Source organism: Equus caballus, chromosome X, assembly GCF_041296265.1.
Source record: "Equus caballus isolate H_3958 breed thoroughbred chromosome X, TB-T2T, whole genome shotgun sequence".
Classification (NCBI taxonomy): Eukaryota; Metazoa; Chordata; class Mammalia; order Perissodactyla; family Equidae; genus Equus; species Equus caballus.
This window is the reverse complement of record NC_091715.1, coordinates 101,411,831-101,438,955: the sequence shown is the minus strand read 5'-3', so window position 1 is coordinate 101,438,955 and position 27,125 is coordinate 101,411,831. Positions and strand designations below refer to the sequence as shown.

General features: G+C 46.1%; 1 protein-coding gene across 1 annotated transcript; it reads right to left on the bottom strand.

Annotated features, from left to right (window-relative positions):
- Nucleotides 1–302: 302 nt before the first annotated feature.
- LOC106781137 (nuclear RNA export factor 2-like) lies at nt 303–25,288 on the bottom strand. The gene is made up of 22 exons (XM_070256906.1): nt 25,160–25,288; nt 23,625–23,720; nt 11,518–11,698; nt 11,139–11,292; nt 10,430–10,513; nt 10,215–10,319; nt 10,018–10,098; nt 9,828–9,897; nt 9,592–9,680; nt 9,367–9,474; nt 9,082–9,191; nt 7,193–7,229; nt 6,744–6,809; nt 6,606–6,661; nt 6,358–6,465; nt 6,179–6,237; nt 5,965–6,080; nt 5,827–5,869; nt 5,173–5,245; nt 4,445–4,627; nt 710–770; nt 303–574 (listed from the first exon to the last, which is right to left on the bottom strand). Exons 2-22 carry the CDS (start codon nt 23,665–23,667, stop codon nt 530–532), a joined length of 1,872 nt encoding a protein of 623 aa, XP_070113007.1. The 5' UTR covers nt 23,668–23,720; nt 25,160–25,288; the 3' UTR covers nt 303–529.
- Between the last annotated feature and the right edge of the window lie 1,837 nt (nt 25,289–27,125).

Genomic DNA, 27,125 nt, shown 5'->3' with positions numbered 1-27,125 from the left:
CTCACCAGGCAGAAGGCATCCTCTGCGAAGCCCCTTTGTGCCAGGTCACATGCTTGTTTCTGCGGGCCTTCAGGCAGAGCAACTGACTGATTCACACTGCCTGCAAAGGCCAATCTCTGGAAGCAGCATGTGTCCCTTCTCACAGGATTTACTGACAAACTACCTATGGACTCAAGCCTGATGTGTCTGCTAGGGACTGCCAGGGTGAATGGGGGGCAGGAGGAGAGGGCAGGGCCTTTCAGTCCTGGACCCATTGGCTCATGGTTGGGGCAGGGCAAGAGCGATCCAGGACACACAGCATACAACGTGCAACGTCACTCTTTATTATGAAAATAAACAGCAATCGTGAGTGGGGAAAATACAGAGAACAACTGACCCTTCGGGTCGTTATGTTACCCGGCCTACAAGTTAACTTTGCCTTCTCAGTCAGCCAGGCCTCCCACCCCAGGCATGGGCATGGCTGTAGGCTGCAGAAAAGAGAAACAAAGATGACGTGGATGAAGGCAAAGACGCGATCCAAGGGCTCCTTTCAGGGGATTTGTTTGAAGGCCTCCTCTGGGATCTTGCCCCCTGTCTGGAGGGAAGGAGTCAGGATGTCAGAAGGGCCAGCTCCCTGAGTTTCATTCCCAGGCCACTGGGCTCCACCATCCTGGCCTTCCTGAAGGCCCAGAAACATCCAGCTTTAACCCACTTGATTCCCAGACCTCACCTTGAGCGTAGTGAAGGCCTGACCAGCTCTGGTGTAGTTCCACTCATTGTCCTGAAGGCACCTGGAATGGGAGAAGAACAGGTGATCTCCATTAGTATCGCAGTACAGACACGCTGACCATGCAGTGCCACTGCTAAATCTATGCCACGTTTTTGCTGGGACGCATGTACCAGAACGAGCACTATGAGTAATGATGAAGAAAGACCCAGGGAAAACCCAAATGTCTATCACTAGCATTCAAAACTGAAAAACAGAGCTGTGCAAAAGAACGAGGGAGCTTAATATATATTGATAAAGATGTTCAAGAAAATAACAAATGAAAATTTTAGAAATACAAGTTTCCAATCATTTTTTATTGAGATATAATGCACATACCATTTTAAAGTGTACAATTCCGTGCCTTTTAGTATATTCACAAGATTGTGCAACCATCACTATTATCTAGTTCCAAAATAATCTTATCATCTCAAAAAGAAACTCCTTAACCATTAGAGATCACTCACTATTCCTCCCCTTACCACAGACCCCGGTAACCACTCGTCTGCTTTTGGGCTCTGTGGATTTGCCTGTCTTGGACATTTCATATAAATGGAATCGTACAATACGCAACGTTTTGTGACTGGCTCCTTTCACTTAGCATGGTTTCAAGGCTCATCGATGTCATGGCATATATCAGAACTGTGTTCTTTTTTATGACTGAATAATACTCTACTATATGGATGTACCAGATTTATTTATCCATTCACCAGCTGAAGGACTTTCGGGCTGTTTCCACTTTGTGGCTGTTATGAATAATGCTGCTGTGAACATTCCTGTACAAGTTTTAGAGTGAACGTATGACCTCATTTCTCCTGGTAGATACTTAGGAGTGGGACTACTGGGTCACATGGGAACTCCATGTTTAACCTTTTGAGGAACTGCCAAAATGTTTTCCCCAACTACTGCACCATTTTACATTCCCACCAGTAATACACGAGAATTCCACTTTCTCCACATCCTCACCAACACTTGTTATCATTCGTTTTATTGATGAAAGCCATCCTAGTGAGTGTGAAGTGGTAATTCATTCTGGTTTGGGTTTTTTTCGAATTTATTTTATTTATTTACTTTTTTAATTGCGGTAACACTGGTTTATAGCACCATATATGTTTCAGGTGTACATTGTTATGTATTTTGACTTCTGTGTAGGTTCCATCATGTTCACCACCCAAAGACTACGATTCACCACCACACACATGTGCCTAGTCACCCTTTCGCCCTCCCTCCCCCACCCCAGGTAACCACCAATCCAATCTCTGTTTCTATGTGTGTGTTTGTCGTTTTTATCTTCTACTTATGAGTGAGATCATAAGGTATTTGCCTTTCTCCCTCTGATTTATTTCACTTAGCATAATACCCTCAAGGTCCATCCATGTTGTCGCAAATGGCCGGATTTCATCATTTCTTATAGCTGAGTAGTACTCCATTGCATATCTAGACCACACCTTCTTTATCCATTCGTCCCTTGATGGGCACCTAGGTTGCTTCCAAGTCTTGGCTATTGTGAATCATGCTGCGAAGAACACAGGGTGCACGTGTCTTTACGCATTCATGTTTTCATGTTCTTTGGGTAAATACCCAGCAGTGGAATAGCTGGATCTTATGGTAGATCTATTCTTAAGTTTTTGAGGATACTCCATAGTGTTTTCCATAGTGGCTGCACCAGTTTGCACTCCACCGGCAGTGTATGAGAGTTCCCTTCTCTCCACATCCTCCCCAACACTTATTGTTTCCTATCTTATTAATTATAGCCATTCTGACGGGAGTGAGGTGGTATCTCATTGTAGTTTTGATTTGCATTTCCCTGATAGTTAGTGATGTTGAACATCTTTTCATGTTCCTGTTGGCCATCTTTATATCTTGTTTGGAGAAATGTCTGTTCAGATCTTTTGCTCACCATTTAATTGAGTTGTTGGATCTTCTCGTGTTGAGAAGTATGAGTTCTCTGTATATTCTGGATATTAACCCCTTATCAGGTATATGGTTGCCAATGTCTTCTCCCAATTGTTACGGTGTGTTTTCATCTTGTTGATGGTTTCCTTTGCTGTGTAGAAGCTCCTTAGTTTGATGTAGTCCCATTTGTTTATGTTTTCTTTTGTTTCCCTTGCCCAGTCAGACACGGTACTTGAAAATGTGCTGCTAACACTGATGTCAAAGAGTGTACCGCCTATGTTCTCTTGTAGAATTTTCATGGTTTCAGGTCTTACCATACTGTTTTAGTTACCATGGCTTTGTAGTATATTTTGAAATCAGGGAGTGTGATACTTCCACCTTTGTTCTTTTTTCTCAGGATTGCTTTGGCTCTTCGGGGTCTTTGTTGTTTCATATAAATTTTAGGATTCTTCATTGTGGTATTAATTTGCATTTCCTTAATGACTAATGACGTTAAGAAGTTTTTCATGTGCTCACTGACCATTCATATATCTTTTTGGAGAAATGTCTATCCAGATATTCTCCATTTTTAAAATTTGGTGGTTTGTCTTTTTATTGTTGAGCTGTAAGGGTTCTTCATATATTCTTGTCAGATATGTGATTTGCAAATATTTCCTCCCATTCTGTTGGTGGGATTTTCTTTTTTGATAGTGTCCATTGATGCGCAAAGGCTTTTAATTTTGATGAAGTCCAATTTATCTATTTTTTCTTTGGTTGCTTGTATTTTTGGTGTCATATATAAGAAATGGTTGCCTAACTCATGAAGACTTACACCTATGTTTTCTTCCAAGTTTTTACAGTTTTAGTTCTTGCTTTTAGACCTTTGATCCATTTTCTGTATGTGTTTGCATAGGGTGTGAGTCAAGGGTCAAAATTTGTTGTTTTGCGTGTGGATTTCAGTTGTCCCACCACCATTTGTGGAAGAGGCTACTTTTTCTCCATCGGAAGTTTTCGGCACTCTGGTTGATAATCAATTGACCATAAACGTGAGGGTTTATTTGTAGACTCTCAATTCCATTCCACTGATTCATGTGCTGTCCACATGCCAGTACCACTCAGTCTTGACTACTGTATCTTTGTAGCAAGTTTTGAAATCAGGAAGTGTGAGTCCCCTAACTTTGTGCTTCTCTCTCAAGACTGTTCTGGTGCACTTTCATATGACATTTAGAATAGGCTTGTCGATTTTTGCATGGAAGCATTTTGATAGGTATTGCATTGAATCTGTAGATTGCTCTGGGTATTACTGCCGTCTTAACAATATCAAGTCTTCCAACCCATGAAAACGGGGTGTCTTTCTGTGTATTTATGGCTTATTTAATATATTCCAACAATGTTTTACAGATTTCAGAGTATAAGATATGTGCTTCTTTTGCTACATTTGTTTCTAAGTATTTTGCTATTTTGATGCTATTGTAAATGGGCTTCTTTTTTAATTTCATTTTTGCATTGTTCTTTGCAAGTACATAGAAATACAAATGAGTTCTGTATATTGCTCTTGTATCCTGCAACCTTGCTGAACTTGTTTATCAGTAGTCTTTTGGTGGATTCTTTCAGATTTTCTATGTACAATATAATGTCGTTAAGCATTACACTAATTTTAAAATCCTTTACATATATAGTGGGATTATACCATTTTCATGGACCCAATTTGTTTTGGGAAGGAAAATATCCAAAAAGTTATTTTTCCAAATCGCCGGCAAGTTTTCCTGATTCACCCCAGGATGTCCCAACTCGCCCCTATTCCCATGCACACCCAGCACTCACTTCTGAGACCACTCGAGGTTCATCCCAGACTGGGTGGAGAAAGCCTGCACCATTTCCTGCTGCTCCTGGGAGACGGTGGGCACGGAGCTGGAGGTGGGTGTGGGATCTGGCATGAAGAACGCTCTCTGAGTCTCGTTGGGGGTGGCGTCCCTCACAAACAGCTGGTCATTCACGATGCACAGACTGGAGGAAAAATGGGCCCCCGGACAACTGATGAATGGACAACCCCACAACCCCGGAAATGAGCCTGCTCCCACGGCCACTCAGCAACCAGATTCCTTCCAGAGCCCTATACTGTGCCTGCCCCCTAGATTCCTTGGCTCGTACCTCCACCCTTCTCACAGAGCTCACCTTTGGAGAGACTGTCTACCAGCTTCACTACATTTGTACTTTACCTGCAACCCAGGGACAATTTTGCACTTGCATTTACCCTGTACAACAGCCCAAGGGGCGGACAGTCTAATCTCCATGTTCAGAGGGAGACACTGAGTCACAAGGAAGTCATGTGACTTAACCAAGGTCACACAGCTAGTGAGTGTTGGGGCCATGAAGAGAACCCAGTGTTCCGACTCCAGACCCCATGCTCTTACCCACTAGGCTAGGCTGCTCCTCGGATCTAACTGGTGGCTTTCCACAATACTGAGAAAACCCCGAGGTCAACACCACCACATTCCCACCCACTGAGCCCAGGCTGGGCTGGGTGTTCCCACTCACAACACAGCACTCACCTGGAATTGCTGGCAGGGACAATGATGAAGGTTCGTGTGAAGGCACGAACAGAACTCTGAGACTTTCCTACCACTTTAAAGACAAATAACAAACAAAAATACCCCCGAAGAGTCGCACATGCTTTACATGCTCACACGGCATTACCTAGTCAGGATCTGACTTGATAGTCATGCTGAAGGGGACAGTTGTTCACTGGGAGTCAGGGTGTTGGGAATGGAGCGGGCAACAATAGGAGCAATCTGCTCCCAGTCCAGGGACCCTATTATGTGTCGGGCTCTGTGACAACCACTTTACAGGCTCAGTCAATTCATTTTTCACAGCGACCCAAGAGGTGGGTATTATTAGCCCCATTTTCCAAATGAGGTAACCCGGAGGTTAAGGAACCGGCCAAAGTTCACAGAGCCAGGATCTGGGATGAGAGACATCAAAACTCCACAGCCTGTGTCCCTGTGCCTGAGCTGTGCGGGGCAGACAGGCATGGACACAGGTCAGACCAGGACGGTTTGGAGGCAGAGTGGGAACTGAAGAACACAGATTACTGGAGTAGGAAGAGAGGGGAAGGGACCAGGGAAGCTGGGAGAGTTCTGAGAGGGAGCCCAGCCGGGGGGAAGGAGCAGTGGGGCATCTGGGGTGGGGACTCCACATACACTCACCTTCCTTGAACACCCCGTTGACAGAGAAGCACAGCACCCTTTCCTGAAAGGGAAGAGCCCAGGGGCTCAGTCACCACCTAAACCTCCTACCCACCTGCGGCTTTCTGGGCACGCCTGAGGGAGGAAGCAGGTGCTCACCGTTTGGAGCCAGGTTTCTACCAAGAAGGAGCTGAATTCATGCTGAGTTCTGGGCAACACACAGAGGGAGCCCACGATGTCATGTTTTGTATGTTTCAGCAGCTGAACCCTCAGGTCTGTGGGGGGATGAGAGTGAAGGTCAGGGACTGCCACACTCTGGGCCTTGACTGACCCCTCCACGCCCCCTTTCCCTGCCCAATCTTCCCACACGCACAGGGGTCCTTGAGCTTCTTTATGTTCCTATTATCCTTGACGTACTCGCACAAGCTGCTTCTAGGAGAGAAGGAGGAGCAGGAGGTGGTGATCTGTCCAGTGTGGGTGTTTCCAGGAGCTGGCCTGTGTCTGCTGGGGAGCCACAGGGCCCAGGAACAGAGTCTGAGCTGTGATACTCACGGAGCTGGGTCCTCGGGGTTGAAGGGAATGCTCAGAGAGAAGTAGGCCTCGTCGTGGTAAGCACCAAGAAGACCCTGTCGGTCTCCATAGTCATAGATGAAGTAATACCTGTGGGGGAGCAATGAAGACAATCTGTCTCCGTGGTGTAAATGTCAAATAAGACTCAAAAACTCCCACAAGCAGATCTGTGCTTGGGTGGCCTGGCCTGTCCCAGCCTTCCCCATTCCTGTGCTCCCGGGAGTACTTACTGCTGCAAGAATTGCATGACTAGATTTTTCAGTGTCTCAGATCCTTTACAGCTTTCCTGGAATCAAAAGACTTTGAGATCATGTGGCTGATAAAGCCTCCCTTGTGATACCACAATGTTGTTGATCCTTCTTGCTCACCTTGCCAGGCTTTAAGTAGCAGGTGTCAACGTCAACGACAATCGGCGTGGGTAACTCCTGGCCATCCTGGAGAAGGGAAGAGGAAGTCAGCAGTGCAGACCAGGGAGGTGGCCCTAGATGATCAGGGAAAAGGATGGGCCCAGGAGAGGGTGAGGGTCAGAGGTCAGGTGTGAAAGGGCCCTGGAAAATCCATGGGCAAGACTACAGTGGGCGTCTTCAACATGAGGTCTTGGAAGTCTCTACTATTAAACGCAACTTTTTGTGTGTGTGGGCGTTAGCATGGGCATTTTCCCACCAAATATATTCATGTCTTTCTCAGGAGTCCCTGTCCCTTAAAATGGATAAAGGTCTCATGCAAACATATAACCTAGGCGAGCCCCAAAGGGCTTGGGGGCAGATGTGGAGGCCATCAATGTGAGCGAGAGACAATCACAAACGTAGGCACTTACCAGGCGTAACAGCTTGGGGAAATATTCCTTGATGGCACTGTCCAAAACCGAAAATAGAAAGAAGTGGTTGATAGTTCGGGGCTGCAGCACTTCCTTTGATTTAAAATACTGATACCATAAACACAGCCCAGTGTCTTCTGCCCGTCCAGAAGCCCCCTTTGCCCAACTCAGCCTCTGATTTCAAGGCTATTGGGTCCACTTCCCCGCTGAGCACTGAGCATCTGTCATATGGACTGTCTGAAAGGCGCAGTCTCTAGATCTCACTCCACACCTTCACATTCATATTCCCTCCCTCCTGCCTTCCCTTCCTCCTGGCTTCCCTCCCTCCTTCTCCTTCCCCCTGGGTGGCTCTCACCTACACTGCTCTCACTCCTCCCCATGCACAATATAGCATTTGGAGCCCAGGTCCAGGGCTTCCTTCCCCTCCCTGCCCCCCTTCCTTCCTCCAAGACCCCACCAAAGGCTGCAGAGAGGAGAGGGAATGGGGTGGGAGCCCAGGGCTCTGCTACCTCACTGGGGGTCCAGCATTCTGCCGGGACCAGGACACCTCCAGGGATGGCCCATGATGCTGAGGCAAAGAAGTGAGTGAGGCCAGGCTCAGGAGGCAGGGAGGGAAGGGGAGGGGATGAGAACAGAGAGGGAGTGAAGGTAGGAGAGAGAGATGAGAGAGACACCCGGGAGTAGAGACAAAGGAGAGAGAGAAAGCAAAGCAAAGGGAATAGAAAGAAGCTCTGCCCTGGTGGTGGGGATCAGGGAAGAAGAGAGAAGAAAGGGATGATGGCTCCCCTGCTGCAGCCCTTTCCTTCATCTGCCCTGGCTGGCCCTGGCCCCGAGGTAGGAGTGGAAAACATGCACTTGTTGGGCTGGGGACCCACTGGATGCTGGTTGACACTTTGCCACTTGTGTGAGCTCAGTCTGAGCTGGGAATGGGAAATGGAGGAGCCACGGGGGCAGGAGGCCTTCCCCAGAAGGAGTAAAGGGTCAGGTCCCAGCTCACCATGGGGTGCAGGCCTATGGCCCCCTCTTATGATCACCACCTTCTCTCCTGATGGCCCCTGTGCACCTGTGCCTGTCTTAGTCAAGTCCTTGTCTGAGGAATCACAGCCTTATTGGGTGACCCCCAGTTCTTCAAGGAAGGACCAGGCAGGATGATGTGACATGTGGATGGAGGGAGGGGCAGTGCCCCCGAGAGGCCTTTCCTTCTGTCTCCTCAGCCACCTCTGCCCTCTGCCTTTCACTCATGCCTCAGGAAGCCTTCTCAGTGGCGGTGACCCACTTCTGGCCACTTGACTCAGGGAACCCAGCTTTCTCCCAAGGAGTGCCCAGCTCTTGGCATTGTGCCAGAAGAACAGATGTCATGAAGACAGCAACCCGGGGCCTTGGACCTCAGCATGGGGTAGGAAAGATCCTATGGCAACCTGGGATCGGAGGGGAGACCCATCTGAACTAAGGGAAAAAGGATCCTTCTCAGGGCAGGAGAGGGAATCTCCCTATTGGCTCATAAGCAAGAAGCCCTGTCTCAGCATGAGACCTTGGTCCAGAGGGCCCTTCTCAGTCCAGGTCACCAGCATCTGGCTCAAGGCTGGTGGGTCCTCGTCCTGGCAAGTAGGAGGAGCCCTGCCGCCTGGAACACACTCTTGGGAGAGCATGCTAGAGCAAGCCAGGTGCAGACTCTGGAAACAGAGCCCAGAGCACCTGAAGAGGTGAGCTGGTCAGAGGAAGGAAAGGAGCCCTCTAAGCACAGATGAGGGACACAGAAAAGAGATGGCAGGGCCTGTGGTCCTCCCAGAGGACCAGGCCCACCACCTCTGCAGAGGGGCATTGTCAGGGGTCGTTCAGGCTCCCGTGCGTGAAAGTCCCCAAGAAGGGTGACATGGGTTCACACCGACCTTATGTAGGTGGACTGGTCTCGAAAGGTGTCACACAAGGGGTTGCCTTCCAGCCACAGCTCTTCAAGTTTCAGCCCTTTCATCTTGCCCACCTCCCACGCGGAATTCAGCTGAGGAACATGGGGAGGAAACTGGAAAAGGAGTCCCAAGGAAAGACAGACATCTGGGCCCCTGCGCACCCAGCCCCCACCCTCTCCCACAGGCACCTTCACCTGCCTCCTGTCATCACTGTGATGAGCACCACCACCTACTCTCAACCAACTTTGGTTGGCTCCCTCTTCCCACCTCATTTTTGGAGAGGTTCAGGATCTTGATTGTCGGGGCCTTCTGTATAATGTCAGACAGGCCATCCAGCTGGTACAGTTTGTTGTTGCACAAGTTCAAGGACAACAGCTTTTGAGGAAGAAGAGTTAGAGTGATGGTGACATCTGGGGCCTGGGAGACAAGTCTGTCCTCCATCCCATCTGTTCCACCCCCATCATAATACCAGCGCTAGGCCTAAGGCCTCACCTTGGGGAAATTCGTTTCGATGATCTGCAGGGTGGCAGCCATGCAGCTTCTTCGATTCAGGATTATATCAATATCATGGTCCACCAAGTCTTCAGAAAGCCAAGAAGAGAGAATGAGAAGGTTGAGATGGGTCCAGGGCCAGCACCAACCCCTCTCCACGTCACCATCCCTAAGTCTCCCTCCCAGGCAGATCTTTCTGTCCTCACCTGCCTCAGAATTACTGCTGTCAGGCATACCTGGGTCAAAGCGGAGCGTTTGGAGGTCAAGAGCTTGCTGGGAGACATCATATCGTTTGCTCATGGCCAGCTGCAGGGAGAGATGGAGAGAGAGGCTCTGAGGCTGTGGTGGTGATAGGGAAATCAGGGGCTGGGGGAAGAAGAGGTGGGTCTGGGTGTGGGCATACAATGTACCTTGAATCTGCATTACCTTTAGCTGCTCCATTTCTTCTGGTTCCAACTTATTCTGCACAGAGTAGGGTTCAGCAGAAGGATCAACAATGATAGATATCTGCAGGAAGGCGAGGTGGAGTAAGCACCGTGAACTTTAATTCCAAAGACGACCACGGGCCCTTGGCCTGTCCTCCTCCCCCGGGACTGGGTACAGGTACGGCCCTCAACAGACACCTTTTGGTTCTCCTTGCCACAAATCTTGTAGCTCACATCCCTCAAGGCAGAGGCAGGGCCAGCATCCTGCACAAAGAACCGAGCCCAGTCTTTCACGTAGTGGAACTACAGGGATTGAAGGCAACAGCAATAGTGTCAGAGGCCATGGCCCCTGCCGAGCCAGGGCTCTCCCCCTTTCCTGTGCCCACTCATCTGACTTCGCCATCGTCTCTTACATCCACTGGAGTGAAGGGGACACTGCAATGGCTCTGGATTGAATTCATCAGCCATGTCTTGTCATACTTTCTCCCATATGGAATCTGGGGGTGAAAAGGGTTGGAGAGAAGAGAGACAACATGGAATCAAGCCTGGAGAACAGACCCAGCAGTGTTCTTTTCCAACCTTCTATTGCGCTTCAAAGGATTTCAAAAGAAGGGACGACTGGCATGATTTCTTATGTTTGTGCCAAATATAGATTTCCTACATTCCTTTTCTCTCTATCCAAAGCTCTCCTCCAAACAATCAACTTAAAGTGGTAGGCATGATCTTCTTTTTGTAAAGTTCCAGGAGATCCTCCCTAGGGCAGACCCTGCTCGCACCTCAGACAATGTCTCCAGAGACTCGACCCCCATCCTCCACACTCAGCTTCAGCCAAACTGAGACATCCAGTGTGGAGCTGCTCCACCTTTGTGACAGTAGTTTCCATCTTTGCCTTTAGACAGGCTCCTCTGTTCTCCCTACAGTCAGGCTGTTCACTTTATATGGCTTCTTTGAATTGGCCCTTAGATAAACAAGAAGGTTAACTCCTTGTACTAAAAAAGACAGATTACAAACTGTCCCCAGCAAAGTACTTAGTGTCTCTACATGAGCCCAACACAACCCCCGAAACCCCGACCTTTCTCCTTTCTCTCCTGTACATTGCCTACAGTTTTGTAGGACACTCACTGTGATCTTGAACCAGCTCCCTGGGGTTCCATCTTTTGTGTTATCCCCCACTTCTCTCTCCAAAGGTTTTCTGTTTCTCCACACAGCCCTCTGGATATGGTCTTCATTATGCCATTTCACTCTTCTGTTTTTGTGTCGAATAGTGTAGGGCGTCCTGCGGGGGGAAGTGCAGAGAAGGGGAGTGGCCATCAATGCTAAGAAAGTCTTCTATACACCTTTGCCTCTGTGACAGCAGGACTACAATTAGGATTGCTCAACCATTATTCCACTCCCAGTATTCTCCAGTTTTCCAGTGAGAGAAGGAAATCACCATGGAGAGTGAAACAGCTGCATAGTCCCAGGAGCTGCTACATGCAAACCAGGCTGCCTGGTCACTTACCATCTTACTTGGGGGTCCTCCTGGACATCCCTCATCACCATGTTTCCATCATGCTCCTGGTGGTGTGAAGGCCAAGGTTCATATCCACCGTGATCACGAGGGTTCCTTTTGCCAAAATTACCTCGGAAAGAACTCCAATTTCTATTTCTTCCTCGAGGTAAGCTGCCACTATCATTGTATTCTGGAAAGGGGAACAACAATACAAGTTTGAAGACACATCAGTGGTCCATTTACCATCTACTACGTCTTGAGCTAACACCATGGTAGGGCAAGCAAGGTGCCAGCCTGCCCTAAGGGACCAATCCCACAAACTCCAGAAAGGAAACTCCTCTGCCTGCGCAGACAGGAGAGCCTTATCTGACAGAGGGCACTATCAGGGAAGATATGTTAGAGGAGGAGGAGCAGGAGGAGCGGGAGGGGGAAACTGTGTTGAATCTCTTAAAAAATGCAGCAGGGTTTATAAAGAGCAGAGGCGTGTGCGTCCATGGGTTAGATGGGACACCAGTCATACACTAGAAAGGTATCTGAATCTTGCCTTCTCTCAGGCCTCTCTAGCAACCACACCAGTACCTGGGAGGGAACCTCTCTCACTTCCCAAAGCCAATCGGCCACCAAACTGATTCCACTAACAATCAGCAAGCTGTACTTCCTCTGCTGGTGTAGTACAAGCTTTAACGTCAGGTGGGACTGATGTAACAGCCTCCAGCCTAGCTCTCAACAACACCCTGTTTGAAATATCCAGAGTGAGCTTTCTCTTTGCGTAGCCTGACATGCCTTTCTGCTCAGGAGACAGCTCTTTCTAACTTCGGCTCTTCTACAACAGGCGTCTGAATGACCAACTGGAATGATGTATCAACTACCATATCCGAGGGTTCAGGCATTCTCCCTTTCTCTTTCTACTCTTGGTTTCTAATTTGATTCCATTATGGTCAGAGAAGATACTCTGTATGGTTTCAATTCTTCTTAAATTTGCTGAGATTTGTTTGATGGCCCGGGAGATGGTCTATCTTGGTAAATGTTACATAGACGCTTGAAAAAACATTGTAGTCTGCTGTTGTTGGGTGTTCTATTTACATCATGTAGATCCTGTTAGTTTATTGTGTTATTCAGATCTCCTAAATCCTTGCTGGTTTGCTCTCTAGTAATTCTATCACCTGCTCATAAGGGGGGGTATTGATGGCCCCAATTATAATTATGGACATGGCTGTTTCTCCTTTCGGCTCCATCAGAGTTTGCTTTGTGTACTTTGAGGCTCTGTTGTTTGGTACACATACTTTTAGGGTTGTTATGTCTCCCTGGTGGATTGATCCTTTTATCATTATGTAGTGCCTCTGTTTGTCTCTTATTAATTTCTTTGCTCTGATGTCTACTTTATTGGGTATTGTAGCCACAGGTGTGCTTGTAAAGTGTCTTGGTTATATTTCAGCCTGTATTCACTCCTAGGATTTGTGTTGCTGTTCACCCCTCCCACCCAAACACTCCCCACCAACATTTGTAATTCACCATATGGAGAGATTTGGAAGTTTTTCTGGGCATCTACAGAAATAAGATAGTCTCAATTCTTTGTACTGTAGGTGGATTCACTAAAGGTAATTTATTTTTACCACATTCAAGTCAAACAGTGTACCAGCAGATAATAATCCTAGTGGTTTAAGGGGAGGGAGGATTACTCAGGTAATTAGGCTGTTAGAAACCAGCTTCCTTTTGGGTTCTAATACTTAAGGTTTTCTAGGTTTGTGTGCTGTACACTTTATAAATTAATTACTCCATGTTGGCTGAGGGCACACTTATGAGTAAAAGTTCGTTCAATGCTGATCACTCCACGATGTAGTGATTAGGACCAGCCTCAGATGAACTCCTCCGAGAAGTCATTGCTTTCATTGTGTGGCCCGCTGTCAGGACCCTCCTGCTGCTCACAACCTTTAGGACATTGCCTGTGTGGCACTGGAAGTGAAATTAGACATGAATCGAGCATTTGAGCCAGAAATGCCACTTGCTCAGTCCCCAAAACTTGGAGGCACCCTGGAGTGTTCTCTTTCTCTCATACTCCACATCCAACTGATCAGGAAATTCTCTTGGCCCCCCTCTCAAAGTATATCCCGAACCTAGCTGCTTCTCCCCACCTCCATTACTCCCACCCTAGCCAAGACACCAACACCTATCTCCTGGATTATAGCACCTACCAACTGGTCCCTCTGCTTTCATCCTTGCTCTGTCACCGTCTGTTTTCAACCCAGCAGCAGAGCATGAGGCAAGTCATTTCACTCCTCTGCTCAAAACCATACAACAATGGTTTGAAGCCCATCAACGTGTTAAAAAGCCATGACTTCATAATCATACTAAACCACAATAACAACCACCAAGAGAAACACTATCAGGGACCTTTGGACAACGCCAGGCAACCAACTCGTTTTCCTGAAAATCCACCAATGAAAGGAAGAAATCAAGTATTAAAGGGAGGAGTAAGGGCATGCGGTCAACATATGGCGTATAACAAGAGTCAGAATCATTTTCGAGAACTAACATTACTTCAGAAATACCATCGCGGAGGGGAAAGTGTCCAAGTGAGCCAGCTAACAGCTACAGCAATCCCCAGACTGACCAAGTCTGGTGCCTAAACAGGGCGAGACCCCTCCCTCATCAAGGTGATTCAGACACGAGCAATCTCAGGCATGGCCTTGTTTTGGGAATCTCACAGGAGAGTGGGCACGTGATAAGAAGCCAGAGAGGGACCACCGTCCCCCCCCCCACACACACACAGACATACATCCACTTACTGAACATGTGCATCTCAGCACAATCCCTGTCTCACAGTTGTTCTCCCAGAATCAAAGGCGATAACAGGAGTATTATAAAGCACCTAGTGCCTGTCACCCAGGCTGCCTGGGTTCTCCCTCAGGCTCTACCATATAGTAGCTGATCCTCCCACAAGGAAATAGTCATGAATATCCTTTATGACACCCTGTGTGTTCAGACGGCTACTTCCTGTGTCATTTCGGAATTCCCCGACATCATTGCTATGTCGTTGAGTACAGGGCAACAGCACCCTGCTGTGGTAGGGAAAGGATGTGGTGACAAGGAAGCCAACACTTGCCCACCAGCAACCAACAGTTGCTCCGTGTTGGGCAGACTCACTAGATTTCTTCTGACCTCCTCACACGCAGAAATCCATGACGCTGTAGCCATGGTCCCTTTTCAGATCAGGAATATTAGGCTCACAGGGGTTAGGTACATTTCCCAGGATTTCTCAGCCAAGTAGGTGGCAGGACAGGAATTGTGTCCTCACCTATTGATCTGCCTCCACATCCTAAGTGTTCCTCCAGCTACTGCACGGGTTCTCCTCTAATGGTGAACTTTCAGGTCCCACCGACAGATTTCTGTAAGACCGGGATGATGTTTTGTCACTGGAAGCTAGTTTGGGTGGGCCCAGGTGTCTTGGATCAAGTGGAATATCTGTCTTGAACTAGATGCAGAAATCTGTTTGGATCACAGGGTTTGCAGATTACGAGTCCCTTTGGGCTGGCAGCGGCTGGCATATAATAAGGGTCTAATTAGTATTTGTTAAGTGAACGTATGTAAGGTAGACCTGGGATCATCAACAAAGCCACTTTTGAGAATGCATACCACTCAACCATTTCTACCCACATCTATGTATTCCAGAAAAATTTGGGCTGCAGAACTGTTTTATAACCTGCTTGTAAAACCAGCATGTGTTGAATTTTCCTTTTGCAAACTTAATATCTCTCGTTAGCGTCCAGTTGGAAATAGAGTTGCGTACTTCCCTGTCGACTAATGCTAAAACTACAGGTTTTCCGATCTCAGGAAGGGAGGCTTTTGCAAACAGTGGTGACAGAAACGAGGAGAAGCCTTCCTTGAATCCAGCAGACATGGCTTCCTGGATGTCTGGTGTGTGTAGGAAGAAAGGTCTGGACCTGCAGGCGTGTCTCTAAGTGCTCAGCTTTGTGACAGACAGTAAGGACAGCCACCGTCTCAGAGGAGGGGAAGAGTGTGTGTGTGTGCATGGCGTAAAAGCAGTGCCACACAAAACTGGATCTGACTCTACATTTTCTGGATCCTCCTGTATTACATATGACCATTATATATGCTTCTTGGCCTTAATATGCTTTTTAATCCATTTTTAAAATAAAATTGGTGTTTGAATAGTTGAACTGATTTTTTTAAAATTACAAAATAGAGTTCTCAGTACAAAACAATTAACGGAACAATACCCATAGGTTGACCGGGGTTACACAGCGTCCCCAGTGGTGGAGACCAAAAGACCCAGTGGAGCACAGCTTGGGCTGCAGGGCAGGTCCAGTATCTGAGTCCCTGGTCTACAGCTTCCCAGAAGAAGTGCATCCATATTTTTAAATGTAAGAGATAGTTTCTTAAGGATATTTGATGATATTTACACCAATATGCATTTCTACTAACAGTATTTGAGAGCCTAATTTCCTACTGTATGGTTAAACTATTCACCAGCCATTCTTACGCTTCGTGACCCAGACGTTTCACTTTTTACATTTACCATACAAAATATTCCCTGCCTAAATATATGCCTACAGCCACATGGCTGTGCTGTACAGGCTCTTTGGCACAGAAGGATGAGGGGACCGGAGAGTGGCTGATATTGTCACAGAGGGGTAGAAATGATTGTCCTTGGAATCAGGGATAGATGGGAAAGAAGGGACGTGAGTACCTGACATATAGAGTTGAAAAGGCCAAGGGAAGGATGTAAGGTCAGAAAGATGAGGATGAGCCTTGGGAAGAGAACGAAACACAAATGGAAAAAGCCTCTGAGGAACTGAGTTCATCCTGGCAATATGCACGCCTCTAGAAACCTTCCTCTGTGTCCATGTAGTAGATCTTGTCTGTCTCTGTTCCTTCACGGCGAACACTGGAGAAACAGTTCCCACAGAGTCTGAGAAAGGGGAGACAGTAAGGGGAACAGCTGCAACGATGGGTCTCTTAGACAGAAGGCTAGAGTTCAGTGCAACTTGGTCTCAGATGGCACACCCATCAGTGCCCACCGGACTTTGAGTGAGGCCCATCCCAGTGCTCATTTCAGCCTTAACACAGAGCCACACATTATTGGTTATGGGCATAGGATTTGAGGTCAGATCAACCAGGGTTTGATCCTGCTGCTAAATTACATGGTCCAGGGCAAGTAACTTTGACCTCACAGTGACTCAAGTTTTTTTTCACCCCCCCCCCTTAAATTGAAGGTAGTAAAGAGTTTCTACCTCGTGAGGCAATTGTGAGAATTAACTGAGTTAATATTTGGAAATACACAGAAAACCCCCGGAGAAATGCCTGTGACCTAACAAGCACTACAAACAAGTTAGCTATTACTAAGTCAGGTACCTTGCGCAACGTCTGGTGTTTAGTAAGGGATGAACGTGTGTTAGTTGTACATTCTGTTGTTATGAGAAGGAAGACAGATGGGTGTATGGGGGCAGGCCGCAGTGTCAGCTAGTAACCTAGGTTATAAAGTGGCGATGCTAAACCACGGCATCCCCGGTAGGAAATAATCTGACATCTTGTTTAAGGGAACCAAAATTGAAAGATCAGACACCAAAACAGGCATATGGCAGGATTAAGTGGGGGGCTTAAGTTCCCATTTCCAAACTTTTAACCTTTAAAACAGAAGCATTATTAATCAAGAAACGGTCGCAGCTTAAGTGGCAGATTACAAAAAACAACACGGAATATTCCTCACATCACATGATACAACGTGAAAGAAAAAAAGCCAGGGTAAAAACTGTATATTACAGTATGGCTCCTCAGAAGAGGATGTTAATGAATGTTTATGTTCCTACGTGTAAATATAAACATAAAGAAGCCAAGGTAAAGGGACACGTGAGAATATCAACTGTGTCTATGTATGGGTGGCTGAAATGCGTAGTATTTTGGCTCTCCTATCTATGCTTTACGTGCAGAAGAGGATGCTTGTGCCTGGGTCGGGGTTTTGCCAGGTGCTCGAGGGAAGCACTATTCCTACTGTCTCCTTACGCGGCATAACAGGAAGAACTTATCACTGATAAGCAGATGTGAGCATCTTCTTGCTGCTTACTAAGCTGCATCGCTTTAGACGATTCACCCACCTTCTCCTGGTCCCTGGTTCCTTACTCGTAAAAATCAGGGATCAGGGCTAACCACCCCCTTAATGAAGATATAGAAGACGTGCCACACCCCAGAAGGCGCCCAGTTTAACTCCTCTTCATCTTCTGTCCCCGGGCAAACCTTCATCTGCTTTCAGTCTCTCTATATTAGTTTTTCCTGTTCCATGATTTCACATAAATGGAATCATACATCCTGTACTCCTTTGTGTCTGGCTGCTTTGACTCAACATAATTTTTTTTGAGATCCATCCACGTTCTTGCCTTTTTATTGCTGAGTAATATCCCACTGTATTGATTTGCTTACCCCTAATATTGTTTTAACGAACTTTCAGGAGGAGGTGAAAGCAGATCCTTGTGTTCAAGCAGCCATCTTCCTGGTCAGTCTTTTGTTCTTATATAATGGATATAATTTCTTCCTTCATCACTCCTTTATCTCTCTGAGGAAATATTATCTTAAGGTCTTTTGCAGCTTTCTCTGTTTCTTCTCTTCCCTCAGTACAAATCACTCCATTTGCTGAGTTTCTTCCGTCCCTTCTGTGCTCAGCCTGGGTTCTCACTGTCTCCTACGGAGGAGGCTTCACTGCTGAGTCAGCCCTGGGCTCGCTGGGGCTTGGCTTGACTCTACACCTTGCTCTGGCCTCGCTGCTGGCTGAGCTTCCTCCCTGGCCCTAACACTGGTGGCCTCTGCCTTGCCACTGTGTTGTCCCAATTCCTTTTTTTTTCCTTACCTAAGAGAGTCTTCCCCATTTCTTACACGGGAATTCTTATTTCATACTTTCAGCATAGCTACATATTGATTGTTATTGGAATGTTGTATGTATTTATTATTAGAATATTATTATTCCAAAACCACAATTATAAGATTTTAAAATTAAATATTGTACAACACTTGCACTCTCATCATTTAAGTTGTTCAGGTAGTTCTCAACCTTGTTTACACACTAAAGCCACTTGGGGAGATGGGAAAAATCAGTAGCACCAGGCTACAGCCACAACCACCAAAGCGGAATTGGGGGCAGCCCCAGGCAACCACATTTTTAAAACTCTTCATGTGGTTGCAGCGTGCACCCAAGTCTGACAACCACTGTGTTAAAAAGCACCAGCTTTTGGGATGCTTGCCAGAAGACCCTAGGAATGGCTGCCACCTCATTTTGCTGAGTTTCCACTCAGCGCTGTTTTGGGGGCCTAGTGATTCCATTAGCTTGGCTCGAGCAGAGACTGATGAACTATGGCCCATGGGCCTAACCTGGCCCGCAGCCTCCTTTTGGATGGTCCACAAGCTAAGAATGGTTTTTACATATTTGAATGGCTGAAAAAAGTCAAAAGCAGAATACTATTTCCTGACACCTGAAAATCATTTGCAACTCAGACGTCCGTGTCCATACATAAAGTTTTATTGGAACACAGCCTTGCTGCGTCTATGGCAGCTTTTCTTCCACCACAGCGGACTGGAGTAGCTCCATTGGAGCCCAACAGGCTTGCAAAGCCTCAGATATCTATGATCCGGCCCTTTCCAGGAAAAGCTTCTTGAGCTCTGGCTTGGAGCAAGTGTCCTTGAAGCAAGTGCACAGTAACTGTGGTAAATGGCTGGAGATCCCTCTGCCTAAGCCCAGGAAGAAGATTTACTGTAGTTTCTTGTGACTTCATTGTAGGGAATTTCTTCAGTAGTCCCTTCGTTCATGGTGCTGTGGGTCAGGTTGGGAACTGAGTAAGGGACCATCACTCGCCATCAAGATGGCTCAAGTCACCAGATGTAAAGTTTTATTTATTTATATTTTATGTTCTTATATTTTATTGTAAATAAATATTTGTTTGAATTTTACTTACTTTTACACTGGTCAGTTGCAACTTTAGAGACTGTTCAGATATTTCAAGATCCAAGGGATCTGTTGATCAGGTAGCCACCCTCAAATGTTACGGTAGGTCAAATCAGTGTGACCATCCTGCCATCTGTGCTGTCGAATAAGGTCAAGAGCACTCACCTTGACGCGGGGGGTTAAGTGCTTCTACTTGGCCTGTGGCTCCAGGATCCCAACATCCCCACTGAAATGAGGGTGACCATGTCAGTGGCAGGACCTCCCACCTCACCTGTGGCCTACACAAGTCAGCCACTTCAGAACGCTTCAGATGTGAAGACGCTCTCCTCACCAACATGTTTCCCGATACCATGGGGAAAGGAGTGTCCTCTGAGTCCCTCACAGCAGCTGCTTGCTCCACTGACACACTGACTTCAAAGACATTTCAATTCCAGTGAACACACGTGATAATTTTTGCGACTCTTTCACCACTGCGTGCCCTGGAGTGCCAATACCCCATCCTCTAATGTCAACTGGATCCTTACTCTCTTCAGATCCAACTAGGTCACACAACCTATCCCAGATCCCCGCCTCCTTCAGGGCCCTTTGCTTGCAAGCAGTTTCGGTGTCAAGTTCTCTATTAACCACGGTTTCTACTTGCCTATGCCAGAATTCATTCTAGCTATTTTATAAAAATAAGATATCTTAGTAAAATATGTTATACAGCTTACAAAAACCCCGTGACGGCCAGAAAAAGTACCCTTGGATGTTGCACAGCCAGGGGAAGCTCACTCACACTATCGGACTGTTAGACCTGAAACACCACTGCTGCCTGCCCACCACTTGACATGTATGACAGAGACTGAATTCTAGGCACCTGCTATGGTCGCTCCACAAAACCCAGAGACCTCTCCCATCACACATAGCTGACCGCGTCATTGAGCCATATGGGGCTCCCACGTCATTCAGTTACACCTCCAAGTCTCAGGATGGTGCATATGCCTGATACAACCGAGATTCCACTTGGGACCCTAGCTGCAAGGGATTCTGGTTAATGTGTGTGTCACAGACACACACCCACCAACTAGTTCTCTTTCATGTTTTAAGCTTTCTAGCCTCTATAGAAGAGGAAAGCATGTAAGAGTTTATGGATGTTAGAATAATTACCAAGGGAGCCGATTCACAGTTTATTTCACAGAATGTCCTAATTTTTGCTTTCGTAAATGGTACGTTCAGAATGAAAATGGTATTTTTCTATTTGTCACAATTATTTTGTGTATATTAGTCTTATGTCCTACAAACTTATTAACCTTTATGTTCACTTTTAAATTTTCTGTAGCTTCTCCTGAATTTATATGAAGATGACCATATGGTATTGAGAGCTTTATTTTCACTTATTATTACACTTATTTCTTTATGGATGTATAGATGCGTGTATGTATTCTGGCTTGCTGTACTGCTTAGGAGACGCAGGATGATGCTGAAAAGAAGTGGTCACATGAGTCATCTTTGTCTCTTTTCTGATTTTAAAGGGAATGCTTTTAATGTTTCACGATTAAGAGTGAGGTTTGATGTAGTTTGTTCTTTATTAATACTTCTTGTCAATTTAAAGAAATATCTTTCTATTTATTAATTGCCGAGAATTATTATTATTGTTGTTTAATCCTGATTGGTGATTTGATTTTTTTGGTAAACCTGTTTTTACTGGATATTTTGTGATAATCATCTTTTCCTCCTTCCTTTATTCCACTAACGTGCTAAATTGCATTACGGAACTCCTAATGTTAAACCTACGCTGCATGCTTGGGATTAAACACAACTTTGTCATGCAGTATTACCTGTTTTAGCCATTGCTGGATTTAGTTTGCTATTAATTTATTTACACTTTTCTGCGTTTATGTAACTAGTTGAGATTGGCTAATGATTTGGCCTTCTCGTGTATTCCTCGTCAAGAATACTTTTAATAATATTAAGATTTTCTGACCCACAACTGAAATGTACAACTATGTACTGGGGTGATTTGGAGAGAAAAAAGCAGAAAGAAAAAAAATATTAAGATTTTCTATTACACCAGTATGGAAAGTTATATTTTTTTCTGGGATTTACCTATTTAATCTAAATTTTAAATTTATCAGCCTATCTTTCTCATATTATCATCTTACCTCTTGAATCTTTGCTGTAACTGCAAGCATGACAGCTTTTTCATTCCACAAGTGGCTTATCTGTGCCTTATCTCTAATTTTCTTGACCCCTGTTGCCAGAGGTTTCTTTATTATCCTATGTCTCTAAAGTACTGACATTTAGGGGGCTGGCCTGGTGGCATGGTGGTTAAGGTCACCTGCTCTGCTTCAGCGGCCAGGGGTTCACAGGTTCAGATCGCAGGCGCGGACCTAGCACCACTCGTCAAGCCACGCTGTGGCAGCATCCCACATAAAACAGAGGAACACTGGCACAGAGGTTAGCTCAGGGACCATCATCCTCAAGCGAAAAGAGGAAGATTGGCAACAGATGTTAGCTCGGGGCCAATCTTCCTCACCAAAAAAAAAGTACTGACATTTAGCATTTTTGAATTCTCTCATATCAGTTAGCAGTTTCGTTCTGCTCTTGTTTTTATTATTTTTCCTTGACAATGGTGGAAAGACACGAGATTAGTTTTTATTAAGCAAATGATCAATAAACAGTCTTTTCATCTACCATCAGGTCCTATTTTCTAATTTTTGTTCTTGAATATAACGGACGCTCAAAAGTCCAGTAGCTTCTTTCGTTTGGAAGAGAGGTGTGGCCTAGCAGTGCTGTTGTTTTTGGTCAATGCCATCATGTCTGTTCAGTTGCACTGTTGGAATAGCAGATGATTAAGGAAGAGGGAACTGGAGCATTTAAGTCATGGAATCTCTGCTACAAATATATATGAATGTCATTTAAGGGCATAGCATACAATGTTGAAAGGAGGATAGAGAGAACATCGACTTTGAAAACATACGTGTCTGGCTTCAAATCCCGGCTCTGTCACTTACTGCCTATGTGATTTTAGGCAAGTACTCAGTCTCCCTGAGTTTCAGTCCCGTCATGCAGTAGTCAGTGGTGCTGTCTGCCAAGTGCTTCCATTTCTCCCCTGTTCCAGGCACCTGGTAGAACTGCCTTTCTCGCTTGATGCCCTTTGTTTGGGCAGGGCCGTGTATGTGACTAGTGCTGGCTAATGGCTTGGGAGTGACATGTGTTATTTCTGGGCCAGAGCCTATGGTTGCTGGTTTGAGACCCCCAGGGCCCTCTTCCCCTCGGGCACAGTGACTGACAGTTTTCCAGATGGTGGCTGCTTTGCCAGTTTGGGGTCTCCAAATCATTCCAATAAGAATTGCTCAGACCCCCAACATCCACCATCCTGTGATGGACGTGCACCTGCCGTGGACATGCAGTAGGAGTGAGGAGCAGCCGCTGAGATTTGGGGATTGTCTATTGCTACGGCATAACTCAGCCTCTCCAGACTCTCATGTCTCGTTTGTAAATTAAAATAAACCCTCGTAGGATTTTTCTGAAGATTAAACGAGTTAACTCAGACCACGAGGTTATCACAGTGCTTGACATATAATAGAGAGTCAAAACATGGCAGCCAGAATTGTTAAATAGTAATAACAAAACTGTTTTGACAAAGTGTGGAGTATTTGTATAAAATGAGAGGCATTGCGTCTGCTGATCCTGATAGATAAGTTGTATCTTGCTTTCTAGATGGGGGCACTATATTTGCTGCTACAGATAAGCGTTCCTAATGATTTGCACTTACGCACTTATTCTTGCCACCAGGCTACGAGAAACATGCTTAGAAATTGGGATTAGCTCTGAAGAACGAAAAACTGACAAGATTTAAGCGAGAGAGAGACTGGCCAATGACATAAGATAAAAGGAATGAAAGAGCAGTAAGTAATTTCTTAGTGAAAAGAAGAGTACATTATAATTATTATAAACATACATCCCATTGCTTTTAGTAAACAACGACACAAGGCCTTAAAGTGGTAGAGATTTAGTTTGGACAGGATTTCCCAAAATATTTTCTGAAGAACACTAGCACCTGAGACGCTCCGTGGAAAAATGTTCCATTCCCACGTAAGTTAGGCAAACTATCCCTTCCTTGGAGATTCGTACTGCATATTAGCATATTCTCTAAAAAATTCCTACAGTGTGGAAATTAATTTACCTTCAGTCCTGTTTGTCCTATCCTTCTGTAAAGTAGAGTACATTTTTGTTGTTGCTCTTTCTTGGCCCTGGTGTTTGCAGAACAAACTTGGAAATGCTGAAATGAGAGAAAAATAAAGTGTATTATTTCAGCCACATGTATTACACACTATCACAAATGACAGTATTCTTGAACCTTGAAGAATTGTTGAACTCTTGAATATACTTGTCAAGAAGTACTCAGATCCCCCATAAATGTAAGCACAATCTTGCTATTTGCTCAACTTTACCTACTCAATACCACTTTCGTGACGTGCCAAATGTGAGTATGACCCACAATTTTACCTAGTGTTTTCTTAAATCAATTCACTATTATTTTCCAAGTGAAGGAACGGAGGGAGTTTTCAAGAAGTCTAAGAAGCAATGGTTAGAAACTCATGGGGGGAACCAGAAACAATAGTGTCTGGCTGAACTGCTTTAAGCCATTTAGAAATCCTAAGCATGGAAAAATCGCTGCCCAGCTCCCAGAAGTATTTTGTAAAACCCCTGAACTTCAAATTAAGTATAAAAATAAAGTCTGAATCTTCACAGCAAGGCTACTTTGACACTTTTACTGAAATATCAAATTCCTGAAAATAAACTCACTCTCTCTCTCTCTCCCCTCCCTTCCTCCTCCTCTCCCACTCTGCCGCTTCCTCCCCTTTCCATCTCCCTCTAGCTCTGTTTTGCTTCTTTCTTTCTTTCTGCAGGGAAAGATTCGCCCTGAGCTAACACCTGTTGCCAACCTTCCTTTTTTTTTAACTCCCCAAAGCCCCCGTGCGTGGTGGTTTATCCTATTTGTAAGCAGTTCTAGTTCTTCTATGTGAGTCCCCGTCACATAATGGCAACTGACAGACGGTTCCAAACCCGAACCAAACCAGGCCAGCAAAGCGGTGAGCACCAAACTTCAACCACCAGGCCATCGGGGCTGGCTCCGCTTTGCTTCTTTCTTGAGCACACGTTTGGAATGTTTGTGGGGGGAAAATACATCGAGGGAATAAAGAAGAATCTTTACAAAATCGAGTAAGTGGCAGAAATTAAGATAGGATTTGGAATCATCTATGCAAATCGGCATCTAGGAGGTCTCTGGACTCCTTAATCACAGCATGGTCAGAGGAGGCCGTCACACTGCACGGACAGCGAAGATAGAGGGGTGGTAAGCAGGCATGAGGCTTTAGTGTGGGGGCGGGCAAGGGGGTCCCGTCCGGGTTCCAGAGCCCTGCTGCTGAGACGACATACAAGCCCAGGAAGCCCCGCAGCCCCCTCCACGGCCCCCCCACCCTCCGATGCAGAACACTCTCTGCCGCTTCACTCTCCACCGACAGCAGCTCCCGTGGGTCTAGGATCAGGTCACACACACTCACAGGGCTGCTCTGACCGGTGGACAAAAGTCAGGCCACATTCAGAAGCCCTCCCCCTACGTCTGCCCAGCCCCCTCTCAGGTCTTCGGCCGCGTGGCCGCCCCCAAAAGCCCAATTCTCTGACTAAACTTCTAATACTGGCTGCCGGCCCCCTTACCGGACACTGCAGACCGCAGCAGGATATACAAGTTGGTGGAGAGATTGCGATCCGAGCCCGAGTCTCAACAGAGTTCCCCCTGAGCCAGGGGGCGCACTGCAGTTCTAAAGTCTTCCGCACGGAACGGCGGCAACTCAGCAGGCTAAGCCGAGCTACACGACCACAAGGGGTCGCATGACCTCGGGATCCACGTTACGTTCAGGGTTCAGGAGCCCTCAATCTTCGCGTGACTAAGAGGGCTGAGTCTCGCGTGACCATATCCCACCATGTGACCGCAGAATCCATGTGACCAATACCGGTAGCGCATTGCCCACGTCACTGAAAGGGCTTTGTCTGCCACGTGTGGTAGGAGCCACATTGTTGCCTCTACATGGATCTGCAGAGTTTAGTAGCCCACGAGCTTCACGTGACAGAGACGGCTGAGTTTCACGTGTACCATGGGCACGGGGGTGGTACATAACCATATCATCCAGGTGACACTAAGCAGTGGCTCACCTATATGACGTCAACGGCTGAGGCTTCCACATGCTCGTAGCCAGTAAGGGCTACATGAGAGAAGGGTCCACGCTGCTGTAGTGACTTGAAGAGCTGGACCTACCACACGACCATAGCGGCAACAGGGCCAAAGAGACGGCATGACCTTTGGGTTTAGGAGCCCATGGCGCCGACATGACAGGTAGGGCTGGGCCTGCCACATAACTGTTGGCGACATGATGGCAGCCTCCACGTGACCCGTAGCCTCCGAAACCCACAATGCTCCTGTGCTTCGGAGGGCTGAGTCACCTTCCTGACAGTAGGGTCCAAGACAGTAGGATTCTCCTGATCCGCCTTTGCAGGAAAACATTATCCTCAGGAGACCTGGAGATCTGAGATTGCCCACATTCCTGGTCTCCTCTGTGATGTTGGTGCCTCCAGGTGACCCTCCACAGTGCACAAGCTTGGGCTTTACCTACTCTTTACATCCCTCTTTAATGTGTTCATTTTACGTGCTTTTTCCCCTAATAACACATGAAATTTAGTACGTAACAATGAAATACATCCTCCTGAAAACCATAATCGAGGGCATACTGTAGAATCTACTGTAAGAGCCTAAGCAGTGGGGACAGGGAAGTGTTGTGGACTTAAAGTCCCCTGCAAGCGTAAAGGAAACTAAAGAAAATCTAATGAGTTTTAGTTGTTAATTTGAAAAGAAAAGTGTACAGTGATTACTGTGGGCCATGCACTTGAAAAGGATAACTCACTTAAGAGAGGTAACTCTATAGACTAAGTACTGTTACAGAAACTTACAGATGAGGAAATTGAAGTACAGAGGGATTAAATCACTTTCCTAAGAGGTCACAGATATAGTAGGTGGCAAACCGAGAGTTGCCCACAGCCAGTCTGGCCCCAACTCTGTGTTCTGGTCACCCACGAGGTTCGTCGACAGAGAGTAGTATTAGTGCAGCCTTACTAATTCAGAAAACCTGGAAAACCAGCCCCAGTGACTGACAAGTTGAGATCATCATGGGAGATCTCTGAAATGTCACTTAAGTAATTTCAAGTACTGTCAGTAATTAGACCTAGTCAAAGTTGAGTCTACTTGACGACCTCTAGTTGAGGTTTATGTATAGAAATAAACCTATCACTAATATGTGAAATATGTGTATATAAAAGTGCTGTATACAACTCTTGATGTTAGTTCAAATCATTTCCTTTTAAATAAGCACTGAAAAGAGAACCGTCATAAAGTTTAAACATCACACCTGTTCCCTTGCCTGAACTCCAACAATTACAAATGAGTGGAATCTGAATTCATTAGATTTTCCTGTATTTGTATCCTGTCTGTGCCTCCCCAGAGACGACAGATAAAGGAGAAGGAAAATATATATTGTAGGTTGTTTTTTTTTTTTAAATGGCAATTCCACGAGCACCTCTTTTGCTGATTTGTGCGGGAAACTGCAGCTTCGTCTGTATGTCCAGAAGAGAT